Source organism: Charadrius vociferus, unplaced genomic scaffold (genome assembly GCF_000708025.1).
Source record: "Charadrius vociferus isolate BGI_N301 unplaced genomic scaffold, ASM70802v2 scaffold134, whole genome shotgun sequence".
Lineage (NCBI taxonomy): Eukaryota > Metazoa > Chordata > Aves > Charadriiformes > Charadriidae > Charadrius > Charadrius vociferus.
Window position 1 is genome coordinate 5760357 of NW_009648333.1, and position 17662 is coordinate 5778018.

At 43.5% G+C, this 17662-nt stretch overlaps 1 protein-coding gene across 1 annotated transcript in view; it reads left to right on the forward strand.

Moving 5' to 3' along the window:
• KIAA1211 (KIAA1211 ortholog) overlaps window positions 1-17662 on the forward strand; it is a 41642-nt gene that overhangs the window by 20866 nt on the left and 3114 nt on the right. The window contains exons 3-9 of the mRNA XM_009885035.1: window positions 4576-4740; window positions 8003-8071; window positions 9388-9570; window positions 11266-12255; window positions 12343-14464; window positions 15760-15950; window positions 16985-17159. Coding sequence (XP_009883337.1) covers window positions 4576-4740; window positions 8003-8071; window positions 9388-9570; window positions 11266-12255; window positions 12343-14464; window positions 15760-15950; window positions 16985-17159 — 3895 coding nt within the window. The remainder of the gene's footprint in view (window positions 1-4575; window positions 4741-8002; window positions 8072-9387; window positions 9571-11265; window positions 12256-12342; window positions 14465-15759; window positions 15951-16984; window positions 17160-17662) is intronic.

Sequence of the window (17662 nt, forward strand, 5' to 3'; positions counted from 1 at the left end):
AATCTCAGTATGGGCTCGCCCTGTTCTTAGATGCTCCCTTAGATTGTTCGGCGACTGTGAGAGACTGTATAGGAACAAGTGGAATTTCAACAGTATGGCTCTTCTTAGGACAAGTATTATTGATTAAGTGATTATTTCACAATTATATATAACTAGAAAACATGATTTCATTAATTTATGTATCTGGGCACTGCAAACAGACATGAAAAATAGGTATTTGATTTGAAGGCAAAATATGACCAGCATTTCCTCTAAGACTTGTTTGAGTGGAATCAGCTGAAATAGTACTCTCTGTTTTAACGATTTTTAACTGAAGAGAGTAAGCGGCTCAGCGGATCCGATTTTGGATTCATTCCAGGCATGGAGCCGTAAGAATGATGTGGTTCGAGGGGGCTGAGTCCAACACGCACGCACGCAGGCACGTACGCAGAAGAGGAGCCAAACTGGAGTGAAAGAGGAGATGTACAGCCCGATCTGGGCTCTCTGCCGGTTAATATGGAAAGTTTGTTCTGTGGCATTTCCTATGCAAACACAAAGAGCGCTTTGAAAGTCTAAGCTTTTTAATTTGTCGCAGGTGCCAACCAATGCAGAGCAATTTAACGTAGGGGGTTTATTGCTGAAGTTATTAATGGTAAGCTGGTGTAAAGATGTCAGTTAAATAGTATTACGTTTTTAGTAAATTACTTTGCATGAAATAAAAGCGGGCCTGTGGCCTGGTCCAGTTACTGAGGAAGATTTTAAAAATGGGATGAGTACAAACTTTTAGTTTGGTTTTTTTTTCTAAATTCCCACTATTTCTTTGCCTTTATTAGACGTCCAGCCCTGCCCCTCACCTCACGCTGAATGGCACCAACAGTCGCTTGGGTTGTGTGGGAATCGACAAACTCTCGGGCACCTATTGAATCTCATAGAAGAAAATTCAGGGATGAGGTAAACCTGGTCTGGACCACAGCTTGATGATCCCATTCTGAACCTCCCCTGTGTGTGTGGACCCTCCAGCTGCTGTTTCATGATATAATTGTCATATGTAACAGCTGTGCTGGTTCTCTGCCCAGAGAAGCTGTGGCTGCCCCATCCCTGGAGGTGTTCAAGGCCAGGCTGGACGTGGCCTTGGGCAACCTGGTCTAGTGGGAGGTGTCCCTGCCCATGGCAGGGGGTGGGAACTCGATGATCTTCAAGGTCCCTTCCCACCTAAACCATTCTACGATTCTATGGCTTGGTGCTGAGAATGGTTTGTAAGTCCTGTGGGAATACCTGTCCACTGGCTGCAGGCAGAGGGACTGGGTAAGACCATTGGAGTTGATAAGGCTGAAAGTGGAAGGTGCAGGCAGGAAACTCATCTCTTTCCTTCTGCTTCTAGCTGACAGCTAGATTTTGGAGCAGGACGGTGATTTCTGGCTGCTAAATTGCAAGCCTTCTTGCACTAAACCAAAAGACACCAGGTTACTTTAACCCAATGTGCGTCTACGGAGATTTACAGAAGGGTATTGAAGCACCCTGTGCGTGACTGTGCAGAGGTAGAAGAACAAAATGTCATGCCTGCAACTTCAATGACCAGAGTTACAAGTTATCCTCCTCAGGGAACCATCATCCACGTGCTGTCAGCACAGGGAATTCTCAAGTAGAGAGGATTTATAGTTTTGTGTTCAGAAATACATGCCTAACTGAAACTTCTGAGAAATTTAAAGCAGATGCTCCTTTTCAGGGAATTTGGCCTCTTCTCAGTGGCCTCGCAGCTTAAATTGACGTATCTCTCCATTTCTAGGTTGGACTGTGTGTGTTCTTCCAAGTAAAAGTTGTGGAGTTTTTCTTTTCTTTCAGAGTTTTAGAGTTTTTATGATTGATCAGGTAGAGAATGTATCTCTATAAATTTTTGAGAGAGGATAATTGCATTGTAGTTACAGTATAAGCACATTTTAAAAAAGAACAAGGAGCAGGTTCTACATTGCTCTTTGAAAGCAATAAGAATAAATTTGCTCAGTGGTAAAAATAAGCTGTTTGAGATTTTGACATTTGATATTCAGTATCAGCTTTGGAAATTAGAATGCACTGAAAGAAATCGGCCAATGGAAAACTACTAGTAGCACTCATTTAAACTATTTTTTTTTTTAGTTCAATAAATAAATAAGGAATGTAAGAGCTACTAGAGTTTATTCTTCAATATTCAAAATAATTTATGCAAGTCTGAGCAAATAAACTTTTAAAACTTTGAAGTCATTTTAAAAAAAAGCCAATGTACAGTCCATAAATAATGAGGGTACTGTATTTCCTGGAAATATCAGGAAAATAACATTTTAAACTTTTATATACACAAATACACATTTTTACAGCAGAGCCCTCAAGCATCCTTGATGACAATTAAAATGGCCATTCTTTTTAAAGCACAGACCATTCTCCACAATAGCTCCATCACCACACGACCCCCACCATGCGTTGCACACAGTAGATCAAGAACTTGATCAGAAGATCAAGAGGGTAACACACCATCCCTTCCTCCAAAATCCATTGCAAGCAATATGTACATGTGGGCATTTTCTTGCCGTGGAACAGATGCCCAAATCCTTAGTTTCTTGGGTAGTTGCTCGGGTAATGCTGACAGTTCCAGTTTTCTGCCTGGGAGAATTATTTGTGTGGGAATATGGCTTTTGTAAGAAGAAAGGAGCAGTCTCAACTTAGAAAACACATTATCAAATTAAGAAGCTGTTCTGAAGTTATTTTGTACTAGCATCAGGGGCCCTGCAGGAACAGAGCAGAATTACCTCCGTCACACTATCTAATAAAGACCTGTTTGCTCTCTCCAGCTCCCATTTACGCCGTGGAAACATAAAAGATTTCAGCTCAGCGAGTTGCACTGCTAAGACGAAGGCTTGGGAGAACTTGGTGAAGCCCTTGCCTTTAGACTATGGGTGCACTGCCAACAATCTAGGCGGGAATAAAACTCTGCCGTTCAAAGCTACCCACTATGCCAAAATGATGTACTAGATGAATTACGTTACTTTCTGCCAAAATCCAAATGGGCATAAATAATGCATAACTCTGTGAGGAGACTGAAAAATACTATTCTAATTTAATAACCTGAATATGAGGAGTCTCTACATGTATTTTTGTCTTAACAGTTCGTTAGAGAAATCTGGCAATGTTTTGGGGTAATATGGATTGACTTTATGTAAGGGTCTAGTCCACTGGGCAGCGATGGCAAGAAAGGCTGATCTGACCTGGACCTTTTTAGATGTCCATCCCCTGCTATTAAAGCATATCTTCTCTTGCCAACTGCTCACCTAAGCCGTGCTACTGATCCTGTTCTATAGGGAAAAAAGAATATCTTTTTTTTTACGTGCTAAGTACTACAATTTTCTGCAATTCCCAGGGGCAAATTCGTGTCAGGGGTCCATCTATGTATCACTGAATAGAAGCTGCACAGCTGAACTGAGTATTGCTGAGCTGTAGAAGTTCATAGTAACACAAGACAGAAATGGGAGATCTCCTTTGGAGAATTTTCTGAGCTTGAAAGAAAGTAAAGCAGGAAAATAGCTCCATGGTTCCTTCCTTCCTAACTGAGAGTGATTCCCTGAAATATTTCAGGGAGAAAATCTCTCAATAAATGTTCCTTACTCCATTTGCTCCTTCTAGAGAATTTCTTCTAGCTCTTTTGCAAAAAGTTCACTTTCAAAGGCTGTTTGGTATGTGTCTCTGCAGTAGCCAGGTCTCTAATTTCTCCAATTCACCCTACTAGAAGACAGATATTATCTACTACTTATTTTACTCATCTTACGCTTGATATAATTCAAGATTACTTTCTCATAACGCTTGAGAGAAGATTACTTCAACAAGAAAAGTAAATGGTGGGAAAGCTCTTTTATCCATTCATCTACTGATGTCCCCTGTATAAACTTCTCTGTGCAAAAGCGGTGATGTGGCAGTGCACGTGGGCATGAGCAGACATGAGTTTGCACTCTGTTCCTACGAGACCAAGCATCTAAAAGAACCTGGGGTTCCCCTCCTTTGAGAATTTGCCTCCTCTGAGGCAGGGTTATACCAAACCCTTAATATTTAAAACTTATGACTAAACCTTACAATAAGGGTATCTTTAAGAACTACAAGTGCATGAGATGCCGGGTTTTAGGGGCTGGAGAAGAAAAAGGTTGCCTTTTGAGGCTGTTTAACTTCTCAGTGTACGCTTGGCTCATGACCTTATTTCTTTGCAGCAGTAAGGCTTCATAATTACCTTGAATAAACAAAGGCTTAACCTAGGATGTAGATTAAAAAAGGACAAGGAATGTTTCAGAGTTCACAATAATTTTTCAAATGTTGTCAACGCTGGTGAGGACTCAAGTTGATCATCCAAAATCAGAAATCATGCCGTAAAGTCCTGACCTTGGTCACTTTGCAGGAAGAAAGAGCATGAGGTGGCCACTGTGTTGCAGAAATGTGAACCTCAAGTTGACCTTTTTGCCGAGAGTAAGAAGTTGCCCTGAGTGTTTCTGTGGAGCTTTCACACGGAGAAGGGGTGTGTGCTAGATTTGGCTTGTTTTGCTCATAAAATAAATACCTTTTTTTTCTTTTCTTGTTTTTCAGCAACAGTTGGCCAAGAATATAAAATTTGGGCAGCCTCCACAAATGACAGTCTCTGTGAGGACAATGGGGGAGGCAAACGCTAGTATAGAAGAGGATGTGTTGCTCAGTAGCCCCATGGAGATTGAGACTCAGCAGGACACAGCGGTCTCAGACAGTGGTAATAAAGTAAGTACTTTAAATCGACATATTCATGGCATTATAGCGATGCTAAAACAGTAAAGTTCACTGGGGCTTAGCAGATGTCTCCAGTGAGGCATAGCTGAGCTCAGCGGGCTGTTTTATGTGGGTGGGATCTCTCAGCTTGTGCTTCTTGGACCAGCGAGAAGCGTGTGCTCTTGGCATCCTCAGCCGGGTCCCACAGAATTACCGGTTTGAATGTCTGCTCTGAACTTCCAGCAAAGCAGACATCACTCGCAGTGTAGCTAGAAGACAGGAATTTTTTCTGAGACAGAAAATGTTTTGAAATATGGACTTCCCAGCATGGAAAGTTGTGCACAGCATCAAATGGCAAAAAGGAAAATAATTCCAAAATGAGAGGGGTCTGGAGCCTAAATCCGTAAAATCCCAGGTCTTGGGGTAAATATTCATATTTCTCATGGACAGAAACTGAAGGCAAAGAAGGCAGAGAAACATTTTCAGAATGCTCCATAGATCCAAATGTCCACTATAATTGAAATAATTATTCAAATTACCCATGAAGATTTTGATACTGGGAACTGTAGACATTCAGGTGTCCTGAAAGGGCTTGTTCAGGCACTGAAGAAACATGGTGAGTGATGGAAGCTCCCTGGAAATCCTGTAAGGTGAGACTGGTTCTGTGTGTTTCTGTAATGGCTGAAGGGAGTGTGGAGGACAGAGGGACGTCCTTCCCTGCCTGGAGGAGGCTGACTTTGTGCCTGGGAACCCTTGGGGAAGGCACAGAGCAACCCACCATGTACATAGAATCGTAGAATACAATCATGGAATTGTCTAGGTTGGAAGGGACCTTTAGGATCATCAAGTCCAACCAAACCACTGCTAAACCATGTCCCTCAGCACCACGTCTACCTATCTTTTAAATACCTCCAGGGATGGCGACTCCACCACTTCCCTGGGCAGCCTGTTCCAATACTTGACAACCTTTTCAGGGAAGAACTTTTTCCTAATATCCATCCTAAACCTCCCCTGGTGTAACTTGAGGCCATTTCCTCTTGTCCTATCGCTTATTATTAGCAAGAAGAGGCCAATCCCCCACCTCACTACACCCTCCTTTCAGGTAGTTGTACACAGCAATAAGGCCTCCCCTCCGCCTCCTTTTCTCCAAGCTAAACACCCCCAGTTCCCTCAGCCACTCCTCGAAAGACTTATGCTCCAGACCCCTCACCAGCTTCGTTGCCCTTCTCTGGGACACACTCCAACACCTCAATGTCCTTCTTGTAGTGAGGGGCCCAAAACTGATCACAGTACTTGAGGTGGGACCTTACCAGTGCTGTGTACAGGGGCACAATCACTTCCCTAGTCCTGCTGTCCACACTGTTCCTGATACAAGCCAGGATGCCATTGGCTTTCTTGGCCACCTGGGCACACTGTTGGCTTGTATTCAGCTAGCTGTTGACCAACACCCCCAGGTCCTTCTCCACCAGGCAGCTTTCCAGCCACTGTACGCAGCTCTCAAGATCCTGGAGGGACATCAGGGCATGGGGCCCAGCTGGTGTTTGCCAGCTCTAGTGCTAGCTGTGTGAAAGGCAAAGACAGTCAGTGTCCTCCCCAGCTTTTGCCTATATTCAGCCAAACACACAGAAGGGAGATTTACGGCTGAGGTGGCCCAAATTCTTCATCAGTCTTTAAGGGGCAAAATAGCTCCTGTGTGACCACATCCTTCGTGGCTGTGGTCAGATCTGTCAGGGTGCCGGGCGTTCGGGTAGTACCTGCACACTCACGCCTCTCCCTCTGCAGTCTGGAAGGATAAAAATGTGGTTGAATTACGGTATATTTTTTTCTGCTTCATAAATACTCCCTCCTGAAGCAATCCATTAAGGTGGCTCAAGAGGATCCTGTGCACACAAAAAGCGCAGCGGGATTGCAGACAGGGTTTGGCTATGCGCCCTGATAAGAGGTGAGACTCTGTGTTTGATACCAACACACATTCTCTGCAGACAGCCTTCTTGCTGGGCCCTGCAGGAGACCCGAGTGTCACCTAGTGACCTCCAGCTTTGAGGAGGAAATAATTCAAGCGCTAAAAAACCACCAGAGTATTTTTGTGTAATAAGGCGGGAGAGAGTCAGTCCTCACCACCTCTAATCTTTTAAATATTACATTTTGAAAATAAATTAATGCCCCTTTGCACAGTTTGTTTTCCAAATACTGAAGGAGCAAGCATCCCTACTCAGAGGAGATTGCAGACACCAACAAACCAAGGCTACATGCGTGGGGTCAGCCAGAGCACTCGGCACTTTCGTCCTCTCTCACTTTGCGCAACTCACCACTGAGATATTTTTTTTTATGAGAGATTTCTGGCGCACAGCAGCTTGCCTGGTGTCTGCTCCTGTCTCTGCCGTTGTCCTTGTAACTCCTCTGTGGGTTTATCTCCGTAGATCCTGGGGGGAACAGGGTGGCTTCGGTCAGGAGTCGGTGGCCAGGACCACCTGGCCACTTCAGCTGCTGCTTTACTTCAAACAAGTTTCCTGTGACTTTTGGTTTTCCTGACCAAGTAACTTGGATCAATGGAAGAGTTCCAGGTTTCATTTAGCTTCTATTAGTAAAGCTGATTTTTTTAGGTTTTATACTAACAGTCATGGGCACCCTGGTGTAGTGGGATCCCAACATTCATTAGGTTATGAAGTAATACTGTGATATAATTATTAAAACCAATGTTTCCGGGTGTGATGAACACTGCTTCAAGCCTCGCGCCTTAAAAATCCCTTCCTGTGAGATGGTTTGGAGAGGGACAGTGGCTATGGAGTCCGAGTGACCAACAGGCTCCCATTGCTCCGGGGGAGCCGGTTTGCTTCGTAGGAAGAGGAGTCACCAAGAACCTGGAGTTGAAACTCTTTGCAGCAGAGCTGATGCCTGATCAGGGTCCCGTATTTTGCCCTTAGGTGTAGATTGGGAGAAAATGAACGTATTAAGAGCCGATGGAAAACCTTCAAAGCTGTGCTTTTCCTTTTGATTTGGAACCCGGTTGTCTTGTTAAGGAAGTGTGAGTGTTTTGCCTTTTGTAGTGTCTCATAGCAGCACCTGTTTTTGTATAGACAGCAGCGGTTCAAGGAGCAATAAAAGAGAATCATTGCATTTAGGAACAGGAGTTGTTTATCCATCAATCCTGCAGTGACAGGAAACAGGGTAAAAATCCTACTCCAACTTGCCTGATTTCACAACTCCTCTGCACTGTATTTATTAGATCCTTTACATTTTTATATCTAGCTGTGGTAATCTTCTTGTTTTCTAGTCCACTGACACTCCAGGTTTGTTGAGAACAATGACTTTGCCTGGAACAGGACATGAAGGGGAAGAAAAGGTAACAAAACTTTTACACTCAGTTTGCGTCGAGTTAATTTCTAATTTCAGTTATTAGAAGCCTGACAGCCAGTTTTCGCTTTAATACACATTTCATTGTTTCACGATCATCCAAGATTTTGTGAAGGTTTTGCAGTTTGGGGGGTGTTAAATAAGCAATAACTAAGATTGAGAAATCTGTAAGAGCTGATTGGAGGAAACAGCAGAAGTCTGTTCCTGCCAGTCTTGCAGCATTCCTGCATTTGATGTATTAATCATAGAGCCATAATTTTCATAAGTACTTCTTCCACTTTGTTATGCCTACATGTAATTCAATAAGAGTATGCAAAATGTTCCATCAGCTTTTAAGTAATTGGTTCCCTAATTAGCATATGTTTAACCTCGGAAGATTACAGAGCTGTCTTGAAAACAATGTATGTGATTTTCTTGCCTTACAGAAGATGTTTTCTCCCTTGTTTTTTTTCTGTCTTCTTTTTCCACTTGGATTGTGCCAAACACCAGTCTGAGGATGATGGCTCAGTGACTTACGGGAGAGACTGATTACAGGCTCACTCTTACACGTCTAGACATACAGTGCTGCTGTACTTATTCATGAGAGGAGTCTCACTAAATCACTTTGTATTTGCACTTTCTGAACCCAAATATTTGAAGAGCAAGAGAAAAAAAAAAGCACCAAACAAAGCCAGTATTGTCTTATTTTATTTTTTTGCTGTTCTTTGGTGCGAGCTTGGACAACCCCGCATGACTGTGGAGAGGTTTTCCTCAGGCGCTGTGCCAGTCTGAGATCCAATACCACAGTCATCTCCCATACAGATAGTACAGCTCTGTAGCTGTTCTGATATAATGCTGAGATAAGTCAATCTGATTTGCTCTTGCCTAAAGTGTATAACCTGAATTATTTAAAGATGTAGATATTTTTTCCACAGTAAGCAAACTTTAAAATGTCCCAGTGATTGATGTTTCTTAAAACTCTGCCTCTGCCCTTCCCATTCCCAACAACTTCTGAGTGGAGCTAAACTGCGAAAAACCTTCAGTTAGAACAGTCTAAGTAATTTTTAAGTGAAAAGTATAAAGACATGTAGTACTGGAAATAGGAAAATATTACAGCTGTAACTTTCATGTCCAAAGTTCATGATCTGTATAATGGAAGAACAAGGTTTGAAATCTTTTCTCCTAGTAACTCCTTTGAATTCAAAACTGCAAAGGCTTTTTTTTTTGTGTGTGTGTGTGTGTGTGTATGTGTATTATTTATTTATTTATTTATTTAAATGGAACAAATAGCTTAATAATAGCTTTTTGTGTTTGTGATACAAACAGGTCACTCCATTCAAATCATCTCGGCCAAAAAGACAATTTTCCTGTTCTGGCACAATTGAAACAATCAATTTGGATGCAGTTCCCCAGGCTGTTGCTCGTCTAGACAACAGTGCAGCTAAACACAAGCTGTCAGTGAAGCCAAAAAAGCAGAGGATGTCAAGAAAGCACAAACGATTAACAAAGGTATTGAATCACTGGTCAAATAGCGAGAGGAGGGGGGTTGCTTTCGAAGCTGGGTGCAAAATAACCGTAACTGAGTACACCAGGAGCAGCTATAGACAGTGGATTGTCTTAAGATGTGATTAACACTGTTAGACATAGCTGTTGAAAGCTGCTTCAACAAATCTTTTGCCTTCAGGGCCAAACAAAATGCACGCTTCTTTCATTTTGTCTTGAAATCAAGATAGAGACCTAAAGATGAAACCCTAGCTGGAGAGAAGATGCCAAGAAGTTTTAATATGGTCAGTTGAGACAAGTGCTACTTACACCTGAGCTGTTTCCACTAGGATTTTTACGTTGGGAGAGTACGTTCTGATTCTCATTTTTCTAGTAAAATGTAGGTCGTAAGGGTCTGCAGGATATCTGCCACTGTTAATGTTGCCTTGGTATAGGCAATCAGATAGTGCAAAATTTGGTTGGGAAAAAAAACCCCACATTCTCTAAAACTGGCATGGGCTCTGACAGCAATAATATCATTGTCTTATAAGAAAGAATAAGATTTAAGTAACACAGCTCTTGCTTCAGCTGGAGCGAATTATCAGATCCTCAGGTTGTACACTTACTGCATGGCTATTCTGGTTTTTATCCTGCATCTTACCAGTGCTTGTAAACAGGACAAGACTATTCAGCTAATACAGGGTTCGGGAGAGGCACTGACCCTTCTTCCGCCCCATTGTACTTATATTTATCACTCTTGCACCGAAGAAATTAAATGTAAACCTCTTGCCTATGCAGAATGTTTCACTGGAGCCAAACGATGGCTCAATGAATGATAGCTAGACAGGGCATTAGCTGAGCTGTTTTCCTCATGGAAAGTGCTGGGAAGCACTCTTCAGGTGCAGCTCACCTTCAGACCAGCCGGCTACAGAGACAAGGAGTGTGAAGAAAACCTGCATTCGGTTTATTGCGGGTGTTGCACCCACGTGGCAGGGCTGTGGGGCACGCGTGGAGAACCCGTCAGGAGTTGGCACGTGCCTCGGTACAGCCCAGTATTGCCGGGGAGCTCCAGGTTCTCTGTCCATGCGTGGTCCCACGGTTCCTGCAATAAAACTGGAGTCTCAGCACAGCTAATGAGGAAGATATCCTGGCTCAGGATTTGTGAAAAGCAACCAAATTGTGTTTCCCTGAGCAATGTTTTTTCCCAGGTAGCGTTCCAGAGCTCTTTTCTGCAGGCAACGGCTTCTGTCTCTGCAAGTAACAGCCAGATTTGCCATGAAAGAACTGGCAAAACAATGCCCTTAAGCAGGTGCTAATTATTTCAGGCTTAAAGGATGACATTCTGAGTAGTAGAACAGGCATATGAAACTTGTGCTCTATTTCTTGGGCTTCTGTAAATTTGAAATGGCAGGTCTCAATTTGGATTAACTCATGTACACCAAATGGTGATTCAATATTTAGCATTATTCTGTTATCACTGTTGGGGTGTTTTCTCTCTTTTAAAGGCAATCATCCAAGTAGGTGAGAGGCACGGGATCTATGATGATGTGATCCATAAATTGGGGTGGGTGTGTTGGCTCTGGATCTAAATCATTGTTTAAAAAAAAAAAAAAGGAAGAAAGAAAAGTTGTTTTGCATTTGCAACTGATTGTTCGTTCACTGTAAAGAATTACAAGCCAATAGGCGATATTCAGTAACTCCAAACTTGTCTCCCAATTTTAGGGATCACAAAGCTTAACAATAACAGAATTTGAGCCGGAGGACCTAGAAACTCAGCTGTATGGAGAGAGCTACCCAGGTTATAATGGCCACTTCATAGCAGACAAGCTAATCCAGAACAGAGATGAGCAGAAGCAGCTTCAACTGGCAGAGGAGAAAAGAATTGAAGATCACTGGGGGATCTTTGAAGCTGAAAGGATAAGGCAGATTGTAGAAATGGAAGAACAAAGAGAAATGGAAGAACAAAGGTGCCAAGAATCTGAGCAGATGCAGAAAGAGCAGGAGAGAAGCCATGAAGAAGAGAGGAGGCAGTATCCCCTTGAAAGACAGGCATCTTTGGAAATAGAAGAGGAAACATGCCATGAAGAGGAGAGAATACTGCTGGAGGACGAAAAGAGGCAAGAGCTGGAGGACCAGAAGTGCCAGGAACTGGAGAAGCAGAGGCAGAAGGAGTTGGAGGAGCAACAGAGAAAAGAGCTGGAGGAGCAGAAGTGCCAGGAACAAGAAGAGCAACAGAGACAAGAGCTGGAGAAGCAGAAGCACCAAGAACGAGAGGAGCAACTGAGACGAGAACTGGAGGAGCAGAAGCGCCAGGAACAAGAGGAGCAACAGAGACAAGAGCTGGAGAAGCAGAAGCACCTGGAACGGGAAGAGCAACAGAGACGAGAGCTGGAGGAGCAGAAGCGCCGGGAACAGGAAGAGCAGAGACGTCAGAAGCTGGAGGAGCAGAAGAGGCAGGAGCTGGAGGAGCAGAAGCGCCAGGAATGGGAAGAGCAGAGGCGCAAGGAGCTGGAGGAGAAACAGAGACAGGAGCTGGAGGAGAAACAGAGACAGGAGCTGGAGGAGAAACAGAGACGAGAGCTGGATGAGCAAAAAAGGCTAGAGCTGGAAGAATTAAGGCAACATGAGATTGAAAAACAGTGTCAAGAGGAAGAAGAAAGAAATCGGCAGGAGGAACAAAAAGAACTCAAGGAACAAAATAAGGAAGAAAAACAGAGACAAGAGCTAGAAGAGAAAGAACTTCAAGAAACTGAAATAAAACTAAAGCAGGAGAAAGAAGCTGAGAGCCTCAAACAACAGGAAAAAGAAGCTGAGAGCCTCAAACAACAGGAGGAACAAAGGCAGCATTTGAAGGAGAAAGGAGAAAAGACAGAGAAGGAACCACCCCAGCAAGTAATGGATAAGAAAAAGAGGCGGGAAGAGCAGAGAAAACACAAGCTCATAAAACAAATGCACATGCAAAGTGCAGAGGGTGTGCAACAAGACGAGCAGAAGCAGCAAAAGGAACAAAATGAACAAGAATGGAACAAGCTGGAAGAGCAGGAGGTAGGCAGAGGACAAAATCTTCGGCAAAACCAACAAGAAAAATCCTTGGAACAGCAACAGGACAAGGATCAGTTATGTTCTGGAGGGGCTGATAGGCATCCAACAGAGGAGAAGCTCCAAGAAGGATCAAGATCCCAAAAACTGAAGCAGCCGGAAAAAGGGAATAAAACAGCAGAAGATGTCCTAGCCGAGAAACTGAAGAGAGAAGTTGAAGCTCAGGAGCAAAAGCGAATAGGGGAAGAACTTAGGTGGCAAGAGGTAGATGAAAGACAGACCTCATCCAGACCCTTCACATTTCAAGTGTCTTCTGGAGATAAGCAGATCATATTTCAGAAAGTAAATCTGAGTCCAGTCATGCCTGCCAAAGGAGCAGGACTCTCTTCTCCATCCGTCAAAGACTACAGGATGCATGCTTCCAGCAAGGGCTCACATACACTCCCATCATCTGTCTGTGTCCCCCACACGGCTATTTTGGTTACTGGAGCACAGCTGTGTGGCACAGCAGTGAACTTGAACCAGATAAAGGACACAGCTTGTAAATCGTTACTGGGCTTAACGGAGGAGAGAAAAAATGTGGATATTCCTTCGCCGGAGAAGGCCCAGAAGAAACCCCAGGACTCCAAACCCAGCAGCAGTAAAATGAAATACGCACAAGAGGCGTTGAACAACCAGTCCGTACTTGCTGAGTGGGCTTCTATCCGCTCCAGGATCCTAAAGAATGCAGAAAACAGCAAATATAACGAGAGAGACCGAGTAAGCGCCTGCAGACACAGTGATGACTGGACACCCCGAGGACGGGGTGCTCCCCACGGCAACTTGAGGAAAACCCTCTCTGCAAATGCGAAGTTCTCGATAACACCAGCATGGCAGAAATTTTCAGAAGCTTCAAAACCCAATTCAGACGCAGAAAATATAAGTGCAGCAAAAGGCAATGAAACAGTGGCTGTGGGAAGAATCATTGGTGCATCCACTGATCCGAAGGAAGATGTGGCTTCCGCTTTTAAGGATAACTTAGCTGAAAAGGCTAAGGAGAAAATGGAAACCCACAGTGAAATGACAGACAACACAGAAGGCTGTAAATTTGCAAAAGATCTTCCATCCTTCCTCGTTCCAAGTTTTCCTCATTCTCCGGGTAAAGAATTACCCCAGGCAGAACTTCCCAGTGCTCTGGAAAACCAGCAGAATAACAGCACAAAAAAAGCAGACAAACCAGCACCAAACGGAGAAGAAAATGTTTCTCCTTTTGGGATAAAGTTACGAAGGACAAACTACTCTTTACGTTTCCATTATGATCAACAGGCAGAGCAAAGGAAAAAGAAAAGATACAGCGCGGGAGATAGTTTTGATGGTGTGCCTGACCCACTAGTTACAACAGAAGGTGAGAAAGAACCCACTGTTTTTGCTCCACAAGAGAGTACATCCCCCGGCACCGGGAGAGCGAACGTCTCTGGTATTTTAAAAGACTCAAAAGACTCTTCAGTTACTGTGGTGGAGATCTCACAACCAGCGGGCACACCAGTGGTCCTACCAGCCACCAGCCAGAGTGCTTTACCCCCTCATGAGAAACCAGCAGGCAAGTCGCTGGCCCCACAGAAACCTGCCCTCGCTCCAAAGCCCGCCAGCCAGACGCCACCATCGTCTCCTCTCTCTAAAATGAACCGATCAAACCTGGCTGATACGCTGGGGCAAAGGTTGGTTAAAGCTGAATCGGAAGGTGGATGGAGAAAAGAAGACAGAGCCAATGCCGCACACCCCACACCATCCAACGAGTACAAAAATGAAGAGGAAGAAATCAGAGAAAAGAAGTCGTTTTTCCCATCTCTAAGTATTCCCTGGAGAGAAAAAAATGACAAAAAGCCTGAGCCATTGAAGAAAGGTATGTATTTTTCAAAGGTCATTTAGCTATTGTCTGCATTTTCGCAAATGGACGTCTGGAGGAAGACATTTGGTCTTAAGCTATAATTTTTACCTGGCATGTTATTTGTGGAGTACCACTACTCTGCTTAGGGTTGTCTGAATGAATGGGACTTCCCATCCTCACAATTTAATTCAGAAACACACAAACTCAGCGTGACCAGCACGACCTGCTTAAGAAAGTTAATTTCAAGGAGGTAACTGAAGGCTGTCTGTGTTTTCTTTGGTAGAGCTGTTACCTAGTTCAGTCAGAGGATGGACTCGGTATGGAGTAGATGTAGATGTAATGGAGCAGAAGGAGTAAATTTTATAATTTACATTACATTGTTTTCTATTTTTTAGGGGAATATTATCTAGCTTAGAAAATATTAATATCTAGGTCCCCTTATAGTGCCTATCCTGGGCAAATTCTCTACCTAACCCAATACAGCTGGGCACAGGGCTCTGCATTTCAGAGGCACTCTTCAGTAACAGAAACAAGTACAGGTGCCATAGTGCCTCTTCAGAGGAGGGTTGAAGGCCCCCGTATCCTGAAATAGCGTTCTGTACAAGAGGAAAAATTACCCTTTCAGTGTAAAGACACTCAAAAGAACAAGGCAGGAATTCAGCATTTCATTGGGAAAACCCAATTATTATTTTTTTTTCCATTCTTGAATTTTGCAAGCATCAAGACACTTCCAAAACCATATCTCAGTGGAACTGCCACTCATGTTTTTTACGATTTTTTTTAATTTTTTTCCTTTCACTTCCATTTTTAAATGAGGGTTTCTGGGAGCCAGTTGGAGTCACAGCTGCTGGTGCGGGAGCACAGGGCCCCTGGCTGGTTGGGGGTTTCTGTGCTCACCGAGCTCTGCGGGAGCATCTTTGCACCCTGGTGCTGCTCCCTGCCGCTCCCTGCTCTATACTGGGTGCTAGCCCCAGTTTCATGCAGGATGCAGAAAGTCAAATCTTCAAGTGGTGATTTAAAAAAACAAAACAAACAGATTGATTTTTTTTTTTTAAGAGGAGCTGCGTTTACAGGAGTACATAATTTCAGCCACCTTTATTTGGCTGAGGTTTGGACCCTATTCTTCCCTTAAATATGGCTGGAAAACCAGAGAACTGCAATACCTAGTGGTATTTCATCCCTTTCATCAGGGGGATAAACAGTCAGTCCTTACCTCCAGGGTCTTCACGAGGTGGAGAGGTTGTACGGGTTTGCTTGAGACAAGAGATGGGCATTACTTAACCAATTCATGTTTTCATGTCTTCTTTCAGAAAAGCCCGTCCTCCAGAGCAGGCACTCTTTAGATGGCTCTAAACTGATGGAAAAAGTTGAAACGTCACAACCACTTTGGATTACATTAGCGCTGCAAAAGCAAAAGGGATTCCGTGAGCAGCAAGCTACGAGGGAAGAGAGGAGACAAGCCCGAGAGGCGAAGCAAGCAGAGAAGCTGGCTAAGGAAAATGTAAACAACCTTTAGAGACCTGCCCATCAGAAATACCGATATCATAATTATAACTGTTAGCTAGTTTTATTACATGAAAGGCATTTTAGTGGTTTTTTTTTTATGTTTGGTTTGTAAGGTTTCATAAAAGCTAAAATGAGAGTGAGTAAAAAGTAGTCTGAAAGTCTGGAGTTCCCTTTTGCAAAAATACTGTGCAACAGAGTGCCAATTTCTGTGTAAACTCCGGTGCCTTAACACCGGGTGGTGGGTAACAGCAACCGTAACACAGCCGCTGTGCAGGTGATAGAGCAGAAAAATTGTATGCAACACGGTTCTTTCAAAGCTTGAGTGAGTAAGATGTTAATGCTTGGGGAACAACAGCTGAAATACTCATTTATAGGTGAATATTAGTAAGTTTGAATTATTTTTATTGTAATACAAGTTGTTTGGATAAAATGTAGACGAATGAAAGAAATGAATTGTCACATGAAACATCCAAACGCCTAAAGCAGGCACTGAATTTGACTATTACTTCTTTCCTGTTCTCTAAATAACTATTTACTGCCCATGGTTTTCTATTAGTAAGAAAACCGTGTCTACTTACAGCCCAGAAGCGATGCTACACAAACAGTGGTGCTGTATATAGATGCCACAGATGGTAAAAAGGGCGATTATGTGGCTAACAAAGTATATTTTGGTGTTTGCTATGAGACCCAAATTTCTGATGGACCCGTGCATAGTTACAGACACAGGTAACCGGCGGAAGAGAACAGCAGTGGGTGTGAAGATGCCCGCAGATGCACACTGTGTGTCAGTGCTGCATTTAACAGGTAGGGCTGGCTCAGACCGTTCAATATCTTGACTGAAATGGCAACATGACAGATTTAATTTTGAGGTTTTGGGTTTTTTTACAGTCCTTAATAACCATTAGTTCTTTGCCGAAAAGGAAGGTTAAGGACAGGTGATGAATGAAAGCATCAAGCGCGACATCTCTTACTCATAGCCGCTACACGACAGACTGCTTCTCACTTAGCAGTTTTCCTTCTCTGTTCCAGGCTGCTGTAAGTAATCAGCCAGATAACAAAAGCGGCAGCGGCAGCAGCAGCAAAACAAGCACGCTGCAGAAATCTACAACGCAAGAAGGGGAGAAGAAGATCGAGACTGCCGTGTCAAGACTAGAAAGAAGGGAGCAGCTAAAAAAGTCGAACACCCTCCCAACCTCCGTGACAGGTACAGTGAGAGATCCAGATTTACTCTGGCAATAACGCACCTCAGAAACGGTGTTGCATGATTTTGAGGAAATGAACGAATGATTTCTTTCCTCAGATATTACCCCTAGAATTACAAATGCATTCTGCATTCTTGCAGAATGGAACAACACAGCTTGTCCCAGTCTCGTATGCCGGCCATTATGCTGGAAGTGCATAATTTAAACAGGTTTTTACCAGGTTCCCCAGGTTATTAAGGGTGCACTACTGCATTTCCTTAGAATTGCCTCAGTTCAAGTTAAAAAAAGCAGTCTGTCTCCCCAAGCCCTATCCAACAGTATTTATGGAAGATGACGCATGCACATTAGAGGGATTTGATTGACTGTAAATTGCAGTTGCCGTACTGTTTTGCCTTTAGGTTGGGGGGTTAGCACAGAGGGGGAATGGCACTTAACTTCTACAAAGAGTATTTGTGTAGGAAATTAAGCGTGTTGTGTTCCCACACCTCCCAGTTTGCCAAGGAGA